The sequence below is a fragment of the Mus musculus genome, chromosome 18, assembly GCF_000001635.26.
Source record: "Mus musculus strain C57BL/6J chromosome 18, GRCm38.p6 C57BL/6J".
NCBI lineage: Eukaryota > Metazoa > Chordata > Mammalia > Rodentia > Muridae > Mus > Mus musculus.
The window spans coordinates 73,854,400-73,867,810 of record NC_000084.6 but is presented as its reverse complement, the minus strand read 5'-3'; the positions used below and the strand labels follow the sequence as shown (position 1 = coordinate 73,867,810).

General features: G+C 46.1%; 1 protein-coding gene and 1 long non-coding RNA gene across 29 annotated transcripts in view; one reads left to right on the top strand and one right to left on the bottom strand.

Moving 5' to 3' along the window:
• Gm32661 overlaps positions 1-13,411 on the top strand; it is a 33,916-nt gene that overhangs the window by 15,987 nt on the left and 4,518 nt on the right. The window contains exons 1-2 of one of the 3 annotated variants that reach the window (XR_386337.3): positions 1,583-1,886; positions 7,657-7,809. This is a non-coding gene — a long non-coding RNA (predicted gene, 32661). Of the gene's footprint in view, positions 1-1,582; positions 1,887-6,927; positions 7,810-13,411 lie in introns of those variants that run through there. The other 2 variants (XR_001782515.2, XR_877545.2) reach the window with 2 other exon arrangements.
• Mro (maestro) overlaps positions 1-13,411 on the bottom strand; it is a 29,509-nt gene that overhangs the window by 13,524 nt on the left and 2,574 nt on the right. For 3 of the 26 annotated variants that reach the window (XM_030250605.1, XM_030250602.1, XM_006526252.4), the window contains exon 1: positions 3,749-4,477. Coding sequence is in view for 11 of the 26 variants with exons in the window: in XM_006526252.4 (XP_006526315.1) it covers positions 3,749-4,155 (407 nt within the window). In the remaining 15 variants the exon portion in view is untranslated. The other 23 variants (XM_017317980.2, XM_030250598.1, XM_006526256.4 and 20 more) reach the window with 19 other exon arrangements.

Here is a 13,411-nt window from a genome sequence, read left to right as displayed (position 1 = left end):
TTGGGGACAGCTACCATTGCTTTAAAAAGCTCATGTCTGATAGACTAGGGCTGTGATAGGCTGAGGAGGCCATGGGTCTCATTGTAAGGCAGCTGGCGTCTGCATTCCGTGGCAAACTAAATCACGCCTGGAGCTGCTCTCCATTTGGCAGGAAAACAAGCTGCTCCTTGTTTCTTATGCTCAACTTCTTTTGCAGGATTAACAGAGCCACAAAGGAAGCTAGCCAGCAAAGGGAGCTTTCCCCCAGCTTCAGACACCAATCAGCAAGCCTGCTCCTAATAGGCAGGACTAGAATTCAAAGTCATAGTGTAGAATCAAAAATAAATTCAAGACCACCCAGCCCCTTTCCCTCTGAAGGGACTTTCCAAACTATACTAGCAGGCCAAGTACAGAGCCAGATAAGAAAGCTGTCTGACTTAACAATGCTGGAAAAAAACAAAAACAAAAACAAAAAACCATAAGGGCAGGCAGAGTGAGGGACTAGGCCAAAGGTGGTCACCCTATGTAAACCAACCAATGCCTGAAAGGGTTACTTGCTACACCAATTAGAATAAGCCAGATAGCTCTGTTTGCCTAAATCTGCCCCTTACAAGGTATAAAAAGTGTGTTCTTTGTTCTTTTGGAGTCTCTCCTCTTGCCTGCATGCTGGGGGAGGTGGGGGGTCAACGCGTTGGATCAATAAAATAAAAAAGAACCTCTTGCAGTTTGCATTGATCTTGGTCTCTGTGGTCTTTGTGAATGAGGGTCTTTTGGCAGACTCGACAATTTAACATTTGCAAGCAGGGCAAAATGAAGGAGCCTTGAGTGGTTTCTCCTGGAAGATACAGGACCCATGGTTAGAGACTCTCACATGGCTTCCTTCTCTAACTTAATTCTTGTTCTAGCAAACCCTCTCCAGAGTTTCTGCTTCCCCTCACAAGAGGAAGGCTGTCATCTCTGGTCCATGACAGGCTGCCTTCCAGAGCTCATCTTAACCTTAAATGCAAGCTTGAAAGTGTCTTCCACATTATTAAGGGAGTTTTTGATTTCAGCATCCCTAGGACTTGTCAGGCTCCCAGCCCACTGCAGAATTGCTGGACCAGAATTGACTGCTTTTCTGGAGGTCATGAGTTCAAATCCCAGCAACCACATGGTGGCTCACAACCACCCGTAATGAGAAACAGATAAACCCTATGGGCTGGAGCGAGTGGGACCTGGAGTGAGCCGGGCCAAGCAAAAGGAAGAAGGCGGGGGGGGGGGGGGGGGCGGGTTTCCTTTAAAAAAAATTAAAAAGCAAAACAATATCTGTAATCCTAGCATTCAGGAAGCAGAGGTAGGGGGATAGCTTGTGTAAAATAATGAGTTCCAGGACACCAACCTGGGCAACGGGGAGAGACTCTGTCTCAAAATAAAATTAAATAAAACAAATGAAAAGAATAAGCAGACGCAGCATGGTGGGGCCCAGGTGCACTTAAAGCTTTCAGGCAGGAAAAGCAGAAAGGCTACATGTTCAAGAGAGCTCCAGGCTTTAGCAGAATACCTTGTCTCAAAAAATTAAAATAAGTAAAGGAAACTTGGAGTTAAATGGGTCGCAACCCTCTCCAGTACCAGCAGCATCCTATGAGACCTGCACACGCCTTCAGCACCGCCAGCTTCCTTCCAACAGCTGTGAGCTTTATACCCATTCCTATCAAGACAAAAAATGGAGGAAGTCTCCACCTGTAGCCACACAGGCTGCCTGGGAAGAATAGGGTGAACCAACGAGGAACGGGGTGAACCAACGGGGAGGAACGGGGTGAACCAACGAGGAACAGGGTGAACCAACGAGGAACAGGGTGAACCAACGACGGATGGATACAGAATGGAGTCCTGGTCACTTGACTCTAAACAGTCATTTCCTGCTAGAGGTAGGCTTTCCTATTGTGCTTAATGTAGACCCAGGCTAGGGGGCTGGTGGGGAGGAGGAGGGGGAAGAGGAGGAGGAGGGGGAGGAGGAGGGGCCTGAGGATCTCAAGCTGCAGGCAGAAGTCTGACAGATCGTTGTTTGGTCCCTTTACATACTGCTTAATGCATCTCTCCACCTCTAGAGCTGTGCCCTGGTTCAGGGTTTTTACTATTCTCAAAGTCATTGGCATGCCATGGTCCTACCTGGTCCTAGAGAAAGGCCACGGAGCAGGGGTACTGAAAGCTTTTCAAGCTGTATTGTAACACCGGGACACCCTTACAGACATAAATCCCTCAGGCTTAAATATTAACTCAAGATCATTCCTTTGAGTAATGAACGCACGAGGCATATTATAGAGACCCAGATGATAAACAGTTCTGGTTTTCCTCATCTGAAAACTGAAGAGAAAAGAATAGCTGGATTGCAAACGACCCTTTGAACTCTGATCTCATTAGCTATGGAAATAATATGCATAGCTACCAGCAGTATATGGGGCAAAACAGGTCAGGCACTTAACTGTGGGGCAAGAACAGCTGCGTAGGCAGACCCCTGTATAATTCAGGCCGAAGGTTAACTGTGATTCTCTGAGCCCTATGCAAACTCTGCCACCCACAGCAGTGGCGACAAGCACTCACCTTTCGTCTGCTCCAGGGCGGGAGCACGCATCTCAAGAAGCCATTCACAGCTGTACCCCATTACTGCAGCTGTGAAGTTAATTAATTAGTGGCGGGATCAAACATCTGTATGAGGAAAGGACGTCATTTCTCTGAGAGCAAAGTTAGATATTTGGGGGTGGCTTCACAGTGGGAAGCAGCTCAGATACTGCTGTGCAGTTAGGTATGTGGACAGAGAATGTTTGAGGAAAATCGTGATTTCAAAACGAGGTTGTGGGTAATTTCGCAAGGGCCTTTAGATTCTTGCTAGAGTAAAACAAACCAAAGCTAAAAGTGACAAGACATGACACGTGCGGCTTGCCTAAGAAAACAACTCAAAGAGCCAACTAGTAGATTAAAATTCAAAGAAAAGACCCTGTCCTGAATTAGTAGGACAGCTGTATTTCAGGTGAAGTTGTGAAGTGTCTCTACTTTAACTAACTTCTTTATTAACTAAATCTAGCCCCACCAGATCAAATCAAAGAATTTTTATCATATTTCATTTCATCTCACATTTTCTTAATGAAACAGGAAGTTTTCATTATCTCCCTTTTAGAGAAAAAAAAAATCCTAGCGTTTAGGATAATATCAAACAACTCAGCCAAAGACAAGCAACAATGGGATTCAAAATTCTGAACCGGCCACTCCTTTTTTTCATTAAAAAAAAAAAACGCAAAATCAAAACAAACAAACAAAAAACAAGAAAACGTTTTAACTTCCAACTGCCCTGGAACTTGCAATCCTTCTGGCCCACCCTCACTCAGGAACTGAGGGTCATCGTTGGGTACCACCACAGCAGGCTACAGTCAACCTGTTTTTCATCGGCCCTGACAACTGCCTGTGAGCTGACCAAGCAAGTGAACTCTTTAGTCTGAAGCATCTTTACGTACAGGCCTTCCTTCCTACACTAAAACTCTCTGCAAAAAACACAACGATCTACAACCCATCTATTGACCGATTGATATAGTTTACTAATAGGAAAGAAAAAGTAATAAATGGCTTCCAGATCAGTTGTTGCTCTATTCCATCTTTCCAAAGGAAACATCACAAGATAGCAAAATTCTTGGGATTCAATTCCCTCCGGTGCCAGTGGCCAAAGCAAGGATGGATGTGGGAACTGGGCACCTGCACTACTGCTTAGTCTGGGCTGCCCAGCCTCGGGTCACCTTACCTGGCTCCTGGGGTGACTGTCACGTGAGGAACAGCTGTTATGGGGCTGGTCCTGGGTCCCTCGGGAGGCACGCTGTTCCTCCAGCTGTTCGGGATTGGCCTCCAAATGTGGTGAATCAGCGAGATTTTCCCGGCCCTGGTTTCCTTACATACAAAAAAAAAAGGAGAAACCAGAAGGTCCTCTCGGAATTTGGAGACAGCAGAGAACAGAAAAGTGGGACAAAAGAAGATAGGATCCGCGAGTACGAGGTGGTGAGGTGGGGGAGGGAACTGTCCTCCAACGACACCCACAAGGTTGTCGTTCGCCCACCCAAGATGCTGCGCCTTTGTGCACCACACTGCCGAGGTGCCGCCTGCCTGCTGCTTGCTGTTCCTGCCCCTTAACTTATTCCTCCTGTCCGGTCTCATGCACACTTTCTTCAGAAAGAACTGCAATTCTGAAGACTTCACCCTTGCCAAGACACTCGTTGCCCGGCGTCATTTCCCAGCGATGCCAGTAGATGGCGCTATCATCCCAGTTAAGGCTTCCAGGGCTCTGGCCTCCTCTCCCCAACATAATCCTGTTAGAACAGCATTTAATCTAAGAGAAGCATTTAATCTAAGGACTGGACTTTGTCCCTATGCCAAGCAGATTCGTTATGACTGACTGTCGCACTAACAGGTATTTTAACTGCTAACACCGGTTTCCGTTCAACAAACGCCAAATATCCCGAAAGGAGCGATTCAAACATTCGACAACTTAAATCATGGATTAGTTAAAAACTTGAATAACGAGGCTTCTTCTATTACCGCAGCTTCTCAGAGCCTCCCTCCGCGTCGTTTCTCCTTCCCTGAACTCTGCCGCCGTGTGCATGAATCTTCACATCAATAAATATTTATTGACTATTGACTGGCCCTGTGTGGGATAAGGAGGGCAAAAGATCTAGAAAGGGCAGGGTTGAGAGGGAAGCAGTCTGTTTTCACATTTGAGAGCCTGTTATGCTATCAGGTATCATTCATGAATAGGACTGGAAAGATAGCTCAGAGGTTAAGAACACTGACTGCTCCTCCAGAGGTCCTGAGTTCAATTCCCAGCAAACCACATGGTGGCTCTGTAATGGGATCTGACGCCCTCATCTGGTGTGTCTAACAGCTGTAGTGTACACATATACATAAAATAAATAAATCTTTAAAAATTATAAAACAAAAACATTCACGAATACTTTCACATGCCAGTATTAGAGTAAATACTACATCAGTTATCCCCGTTAATTTGGACACCAAAGCATGGAAATAACATCTCCTGTTATCCTTGGTGGCAGAGTAAGAGCTAGAGTTTAGACTCCCTGTTAGGACACTGCTGTGCAAAGGACCAGCTTAGAAAATCCATTAGGAGCTGGGTGGATAAATATAAAGTACATGGTGGGAGAGTTGATGGTTCAGAGTAAAGAAAAACGAAGATCAAATAAAACCAACCCTCTTTGGGCTAGGCTTTGAGAATACACAGTTGACCTTTGAGATGCAATTTCTTCTTCTTCTTCTTCTTCTTCTTCTTCTTCTTCTTCTTCTTCTTCTTCTTCCTCTTCCTCTTCCTCTTCCTCCTCCTCCTCCTCTTCCTCCTCCTCCTCTCCCTTCTCCTCCTCCTTTTTTTTTTTTTTTTTTTTTTGGTTTTTCGAGACAGGGTTTCTCTGTATAGCCCTGGCTCCCCTGGAACTCACTCTGTAGACCAGGCTGGCCTGGAACTCAGAAATCCACCTGCCTCTGCTTCCCAAGTGCTGGGATTAAAGGCTTGTGCCACCACTGCCTGGCAAGATGCAATTTCAATGGGGTAAGGACAGAAATAGCACAGGAAGATGTAAAGGAACTTATGGATGGCATGGTTGGAGGGCTCCTCTAGGGAGTAGAGCGGTGTCTCTCCCCTTGCCTGAACCTAGGAGCAGACACAGGAATAAAGACATGACTACGTGGAATCTGAGCCCCCGTGGATTTATTTGCAAGCTCAGCTCTTCCAAATTAGCCTCAATCTTTTCAGTGAAATCTGCAAGAATGGGGATAGATTTTAAGGGCATTATCCAGGTGCTGAACATGTAGTGCTATAACTGACCCACAACTGGGCAGGATTATACCGGGAACAGGGGAAGCCAGTGGAGAGAGGCCTGTTCTAGGGAGTATGACTGGAGATTGCAGACCGGAAATGAAGTTTACACCCCCGCACGGATGCAGACACAAGAGGAGCTGTGTTCCTGCCCATGATCAGCAAGCTCTCCACCACTAAGCCATGCCTCCAGCCCCAGCTGGTACTCTATTAATAATCCCTTCTTTCTAATGATACCCTGTATCCACATTTAAAGACATTTGCTAGCATATAATGACCTCTCTGTTGCCAAATGGGAAACCTAATCTGCATTGCTCCTTTGTCTGCTGAAAGCCACAAGGGGAATCGGGGCTGAAACTAAAAGCCATTCTCTGGAAGCCTGCAGACGCCTATGGTAGTCTCACCCTGTCACCTGAACACAGTGGCCACAAGGACATGGGTATGAGTTGTACTCCAGAGGGTTCTAGGCACAGTACGTGCCGACTCTTTATCAAGACACGCTGTCCCAAGAGAACCCAAGCTTCCCGTTCCTTAGTCTTAGGCCACCATAGGATTCTGGGAATTCGAGGAGCCTCTCTAAAAATCTTGACTGTCACTTACTGACATGCAGATAACATGCTGTCCTTAAAAGAAAATATAGCACACTGTAATTACTTAATTATTTAATAGCTCTATTTTTATTCTCCGTTGACATTTTCATTTTGTCAGAGACACATGGGTCCTGATGCCACCAGAAAAGTCAGCCCCCAAAGTCATTCTTTCTCCTGCTGTTACTGAAGGGAAAAAAAAAAAAAAGCAAAGCAAATCAATAGACTGCTCACTTTCCGTTTAGACCCGTGAAATCGGGAGACGAATGACCCATCAAAATGGCTTCTCTTTAGTTCAGCACTGACAGGAAGTGCTTCCTGTTTGAGTGTGCAGTGTACAACCAGAAACTCGTCTGAAAGGAGGGACTCGGTGTTATTTCAGGAAATGCTGAGCCAACCCTCGTGAAAGATTTTCACTCCTAAACAGAGGAAAGTGGTGAAGGCAGAACCCTTGCCCCAGTTCTCCTTCATGCATGATGCATTCTTCCAGTGTTTGTCTGATCCTACTTCTATTACCAGATATTCAGCAGGCGAAGCCAGTACTCACCCTGGCACTGAAAACCCACCAGGAGAGGACTGAAGATGCTCTAAGGCATCCCTGTCAATCACAAGAGGAAGTGTCTCGGACTGACCAGACAGAGGCCACCGTGGAAAGACATGCAGGCCCAAGCCAGAGGCCTCCCTACCCGAGCCAAGTAACTAACCCAGGCTGGCTCTGTGCTCCTCCCCAGCTGCCTGAATTCATGTCAGGGCCACCAGTAGCAGACGAACGTCCTTGGGAGGGTCTTCCCGAATGTGTCCCTGTCACCTCCCTCTGTCCTATGTAAGTGTCCTTAGTAAGAAAGGAATGGTCATATCGCTTCCAACATGGAGAAAATGCGGGCCACAGACAGACAGACGTACTGGGCTTCAAATATGCCGTGGCCCACCGACGCTGCGGCCCTCGTTTCTGGCAGATAAGAGTTCTACAAACTGAACAGGGAGCTGCTTTCTGCCGTGTTTCTGACCTCTCTTCTTCCTTCTGCTTTCTTGCTCCTCTTGCTTGATGGCCATTGTTAATGACTCCCAGCCCTTCTGTTGATGTCCCCTTTGACCCACATTGCCACAGGTACCGAGAAAGTCAAACCTTCCTCTTAAGGACACAGGGAACTGCCAGGGCCACTGAATTATCTGTGTTTAGCAATCCACCAAATGCCTAAGAGTTCTTGCTTTGCAATGTGCTCTCTGTCATCACAATACCCTCGACAGGTGGACGGAGCCAGACAGCAGGGCTGGCCCAGAACCCAGAACTCCAGAAGCCCAAAGGAACACTTAGTCGCTGGAGCAGCAGTGATCTTACCGGTTTACTGGAGATGCTTACCCACCCCGCCCCCAAGATCTTCGGTCACTGAGCATATCCAGGTGAACAAACCCCCCACTGTGTGCACTGTCCCTCCTACATGTGGGCTTTGCTGCTTCACTGAGATGATCTTCACTGTAAAGGGGCAAGCTGCTCCTGTGGTAGAAGAGGAGGTGGCGTGGGGGGTGGGGGTAGGGGGGGAAGGACATCCCAGAAGGAACACGGGGCCTGGGAATCAAGCCAGCATGTAATAAACGTAAAGGACAGGTTTGAAAAGAGAGTATTGGGGATGTAGCTTAAGTGGTAGAACACTTACCTGGCATGCCTGAGGCCCTGGGTTTGATCCCCAGTGCTAGCAGAAAGGGTAGAAGGAAAGAGAGAAGGAAGAGTGAGAAGGAAGGAGGGAAGGAGGGACAGGGAGAGGAGGAAGGAGTTTGAGTTTCTTACTCCCACAACACCTCCATTAGTCCTGTTTCCCAGAAGAAATTCTGAACGTACACAGCCATTTCTGTTAGTCCTGATTAAATCCTTACAGATCAGCAGCCTGTGTGGTACCACAGGTTGAACAGAACAGGTAGGATCCAGAAACTGGTCCGAGCCGCCTTACCTGGGCTATGCAATGAGGAGCCTGGGGCGTCTGGCTTTCCCCTCTGCACTCATCCTGATGAATGGCGAATGCAGCTAACTGGGAACACCGCTATCCTTCAAGAAAGCCCCTAATCTGCAGTGAGCTGTATTTTGTCCTTGGAGATGAAACATTGGGCAGATTGGAGAGGTACACAATAGGGGCTTTTGTAGACTCTGCCCCTGCTAGTTGCTGGAGATACAGTACACAGCTCTGCAAACTCTGAAGGCTCTCGTGGTGCGTGTCTCTGGCTGCCTGAGCTGGCTGCCAGCTGCTCTGCTTTTCTGTGGGTCCCCGACAATGCCAACAGCAGAGGGCCAGCCACAGCTCTATCCCCATGCAGGTTCTCCTATTGCTTTACTGCCCCAAAGTGCTCTCCATAGGTGATTTTGACCTTCCAGCTTTGAGGGGCTCTCTGCCTGTATGACATGAAGGGAGGTAAAGGCAGTGTGAGTAGTGGATCCCCCGCACCCAGAAGCTCAAAGTTAGCTAATGGTACTGGGATCTTGGGGTTCAGTGTCCTCTCCTGCCTTGACCAGCTGTTCACTAAGGGCAGAGTCTCTCGTACCGTCTCCCCCACCTGGCCTTCTCTGTCACCTTCCTGGTTTCTCTATTAAGTTTGCTTTGAACAGCGCTTAACGCAGCCCTTTTGTTTTTAAATTATGAAATTACACTGATTGATTGATTGATTGATCTGGGGCATGTGTGGGGATTGAATCCAGGGCTTCCTGTGTCCTAAGCAAGCACTCTTCCTCCAAGCCATGCCCCAGCCCCTCCTTTCAATTTCACATTTAAAATTTCAATTTCACATGGTTGTACCAATAAAGTTCCGCATGGAGACACAGACATAGGCATCATATGACAGGAGAGAAATGTCGACAACATTTGACCAAGAGAGCAAAGAGCCGGTAGGTGTCCAGAGTGCTTTACCATGGGTGACTCGGCCACTGGGCACACGCCCTCTTACTGAGACAGTGGATCCTTCCTTAAGAGATGAGAAGATGTTGGGCCATGGTGGTGCACATCTTTAATCCCAACACTCAGAAGGCAGAGGCATGTGGATCTCTCAGAGAGAGGGCAGGGAGAGGGAGGCAGAGGGAGAGAGAGAGAGAGAGAGAGAGAGAGAGAGAGAGAGAGAGAGAGAGAGAGAGAGAGGACCAACAGGACAACATTCTTCTCTATACCCCATAACAAATAATGCATGCACACCCCATCTTTAATTCCATAATGTCCCCTGCACAAGCCCATCACATCAGCATAGCTCTATCCCCAAAATCGGTCACTTGAGAGCTCCAAAAAACTCAAAGGAAGACACAGTCAACACTTGGGCATTCAGGAGCCAACAACTCAGGTCCTAAGTGCCCTGGGACAAAGAGCAGCATCCTTTGTTGGTGGATGCCTGCACACCTTCCAGCGATTCACCTTCAACCATCCCCAGGAGAGCAGCAATTCACACACGCAGGTTTCCAGCATTCCCCGCCTTTTGTTGTTGCTGTTGTTTGTTTGTCTGTTTGTTTGTTTTTACTCTGTTCTTTTTTTATAACACAGACGACAGTTGATTATGACTTAAAACCACCTAAGGGTTAGATTTTAGAAATGAAGCCCTTTCCTAGTTAAAACCAAAGGCTCCTGATGGCAAACTTTTAGGAGAGAAAGTGGACAGTGGTTGTCAGAAGCCCACGGATGACTGCCCTTTGACCAGTGCTTCTTTCAGTTATCCACCCAAGACCGTGGTGCACTGGGCAATCTAGTAGAAGAAACTCCACAGGGGAACAAAAGGGCCAAGAAGTGGGAGTGGGTGAGTAGGGGAGTGGGGGGGAGGGTATGGGGGACTTTTAGGATAGCACTGGAAATGTAAATGAAGAAAATACCTACTCCTTCCATAAGAGATTTTATGTCCATCGCAGTTATTATAAAAAGTACTTAAAGTTATGAGATCTATAGTGGGTGGTGCCAACTTTGTGTAGTGTATTAATTATTAGCCTTGAATTAATTATTAGCCTTGGTTGATGATGGTGGCAAGATATATTAAGAAACTATTCAGGGCTGGAGAGATGGCTTAGTGGTTAAGAGCACTGAGTTCAATTCCCAGCAACCACATGGTGTCTCACAACCATCTGTTATAGGATCCAATGACCTCTTCTGGTGCGTCTGAAGACAGCTACAGTGTACTCATATACATAAAATAAATCTTTAAAAAGAAAAGAAAAGTAACTATTTGCTGGAGGATATTTACTATAATAGCAAAACAAATGTTGCAAAAGCCTGCCAGCAAGGAAATAAATGTATCGGGTTATGTATTATATTTAGGGTTAAATTTCATTTACTTAGAAACTGTTTCAAGTAATCCAGGCTGGCCTTGAATTCACTTTGTAGCCCTGGATGGCTCTGAAATTCTGATCTCGCCCTGTCCCCCTCCCCCCTCCACGTCTGGTTCACTTGGCACTGAGGGTTGAACCCATGGCTGAAGCACAGGGGCTAAGCAAGCTGTCAACGATATTACAGCCCAGCTGTAGGATGCTTTTACACAGTATAATCCTAGAGTGCGTTACCAAAAGAATGTGTCAGAGGGCTGGGTACCGACCAAGGAAACAGTGAAGCTACATTATGTGAAAAGCGTCAAGGTTCGCAGGAGACTGACTATATTGCAATTCAATTTATGTGCATTTTTTTTAAAAGCAAAATGAGCTGAGGTTGGCGAGACGGTTCAGGTGTAAAGAGTGCTACCCACTCTTCCATATTGGGTGGCTCACGACTGTCTGTAACACCAGCTGCAGGGGCCTTAATGCCCTCTTCTGGCACAGTTCAGCATCTGCACACAGATGACATAAACAGACACATAGACGTGTACATAAATAAAAAGAAGTATTTTCTTTAAAAGAAAAAAGAAAGAAAAAAAGAGAAGCTGACATGTCCTTTTCCTCCTGAAAAGATACTAACGAAAGCATTAACAGGAGCCTCTCCGGAGAGTCACCGGGTGAGGAAGAAAACTGTTCAGATGGACACTTTCATGTGCTATTTGCATTGTGCTGTTAAAAGGAGTAGAAACGATGATTAGGGGCGGAGGAGATGGCTCAGCGGTTACAAGCACTGACTGCACCTCCGGAAGTCCTGAGTTCAAATCCCATAACCACATGGTGGCTCACAACCATTCATAATGAGATCTGACGCCCTCTTCTGGTGCATCTTAAGACAGCTACAGTGTACTTACATAAAATAAATAAATAAATCTCTGGGCTGGAGGGAGCAGGCCTGGAAGGAGAAAGAAAAAGAAAAAGAAAAAAAAAAAAAGATCAGATCTTTTTCCCTTATGTCTTTAAACATAAAAGGATATTTTTTTAAATTGTTCCATGCATGCCCCAACAGAATAAAAAGAAAAAAAAGATGGCACAGTTCTGAGCAAAAGGGAGACAGACCTCCTTCTGTTTGCCCCTCAGTACAGGCTTCTGGAAACTCGGTTGACACATGTCTTGCAGTCACACACTTACGGTAAGAGAAGCACACCAGGAGACACATTGATCTCTTGTGAATTCAGTCCTAACTGAGTGTAACCTGAGCATGAGAGGAGCCATGCACCACTGAGCAGGCCAGGGACTTGTTGGCCAGGCAGGCATCCACTGCCCTCTTCCTCCTCACAGGCCTGAGTGAACGTGGGGGAAGGGATCAGTAGCCGTCCTTCTCCTCCTGTCCCTAGAGGAAGGAGACTTCTAGCTATGTGACCTGGAAATTTAAACCACTAGTAGAACGAAAGGAAAGGTGAATTACTTACTACAAATTCTAAGCACTCTTCCAAATGAGTATTTATTCAGGGCGCATACACATGATTCAAGAAGAAGGAAAAAAGGGGCGGGGAAGCTGGATGAGCAAAAATTACATCTATTTAAGTAACCTAGCAACCCCAAATCTAACAACAGAGTGGCATTTATATATCTTCTAAAGAGGAAATATTTGTATTGCATGACATTTAATTAATTAATTAATTAATTTGTCCTATCAGGGATAGAGACCTAGCTCAGTGGTTATGAGCTCATACTGCCCTTGGAGAGGACCTGAGTTCAATGCCCAGCAAGGTTACAGGGGACTCACAACAACCCATTCCAGGGGGTCATCTGCTCTTCGTTGGCACTTGAACTCAAGTAAACACGCATAAACACACACCCATCTAAAAAATAATAAAATAAATCTTTAAAATTAACTTCCTTTCTAGACTAGATCTCAAAAAGGAGCCCTTTGTTCTAAAGAGAAAGCAGAGCAGTTTTCCACTTGGCAATTTTGTATTTTGTAGCATCAATGTTTCATTATCAAGACCTTGACTTTGACTCCAAATTATAAACAGTTTGGTGTCGGCTATGCATATTCCGTTCTCGTACACACTACAAAAGAGGTTTTACTGACCTCTGTCCAGGGCAGGCTCTTTTCTCTGCACACCAGGGCAACAAATAGTCCTCCTATCTGCAGAATTTGTGTTGGCAGACTGATTAGTTAGAGTATTTATTTGCTTATCGCCTCTGCTTGACCTTCCTGGCTGTGTCATTAAGCAAATATTGATGCATTCATTACATTCTTATTGGGAATCATCTAGGTATCTGGCTCTCAGACCCCCTAAGGCCCAGGGGAAAGAAAGATAAAAATAAGATTAAAAACTATAAGTTTCCACCCTGAAAAGACTTGGACATTTGGGACCATCGTTCACTCTCTTGCTTGCTCTGTACTCTCAGGGCCAGGACTACCATGAGGCAAGAGACTCTGGGGGAGGATTCGCCCTTACGTTTCTGCAGGACATGCACCAGAAAGCGAACCTGAACTCTGGGCTCCAGATTCAACTTGGGCCTAATCCTGTAATGCTTTTACAAACAGTGCCATCTTATATAAGATAAAGCAAATTCAAAATGGTTGTGCGCCTTGAATAGAATTTTCTAGACGTTAGTTACCAGTAGTGGGACCTAAAACTCTGACATAGACTCTTACCTTCTTTAGTGATGGATATTCATCACTAAAGTTCTCCAGAGACACAGGACAGAGGTGTGTTTCTGCAGTCA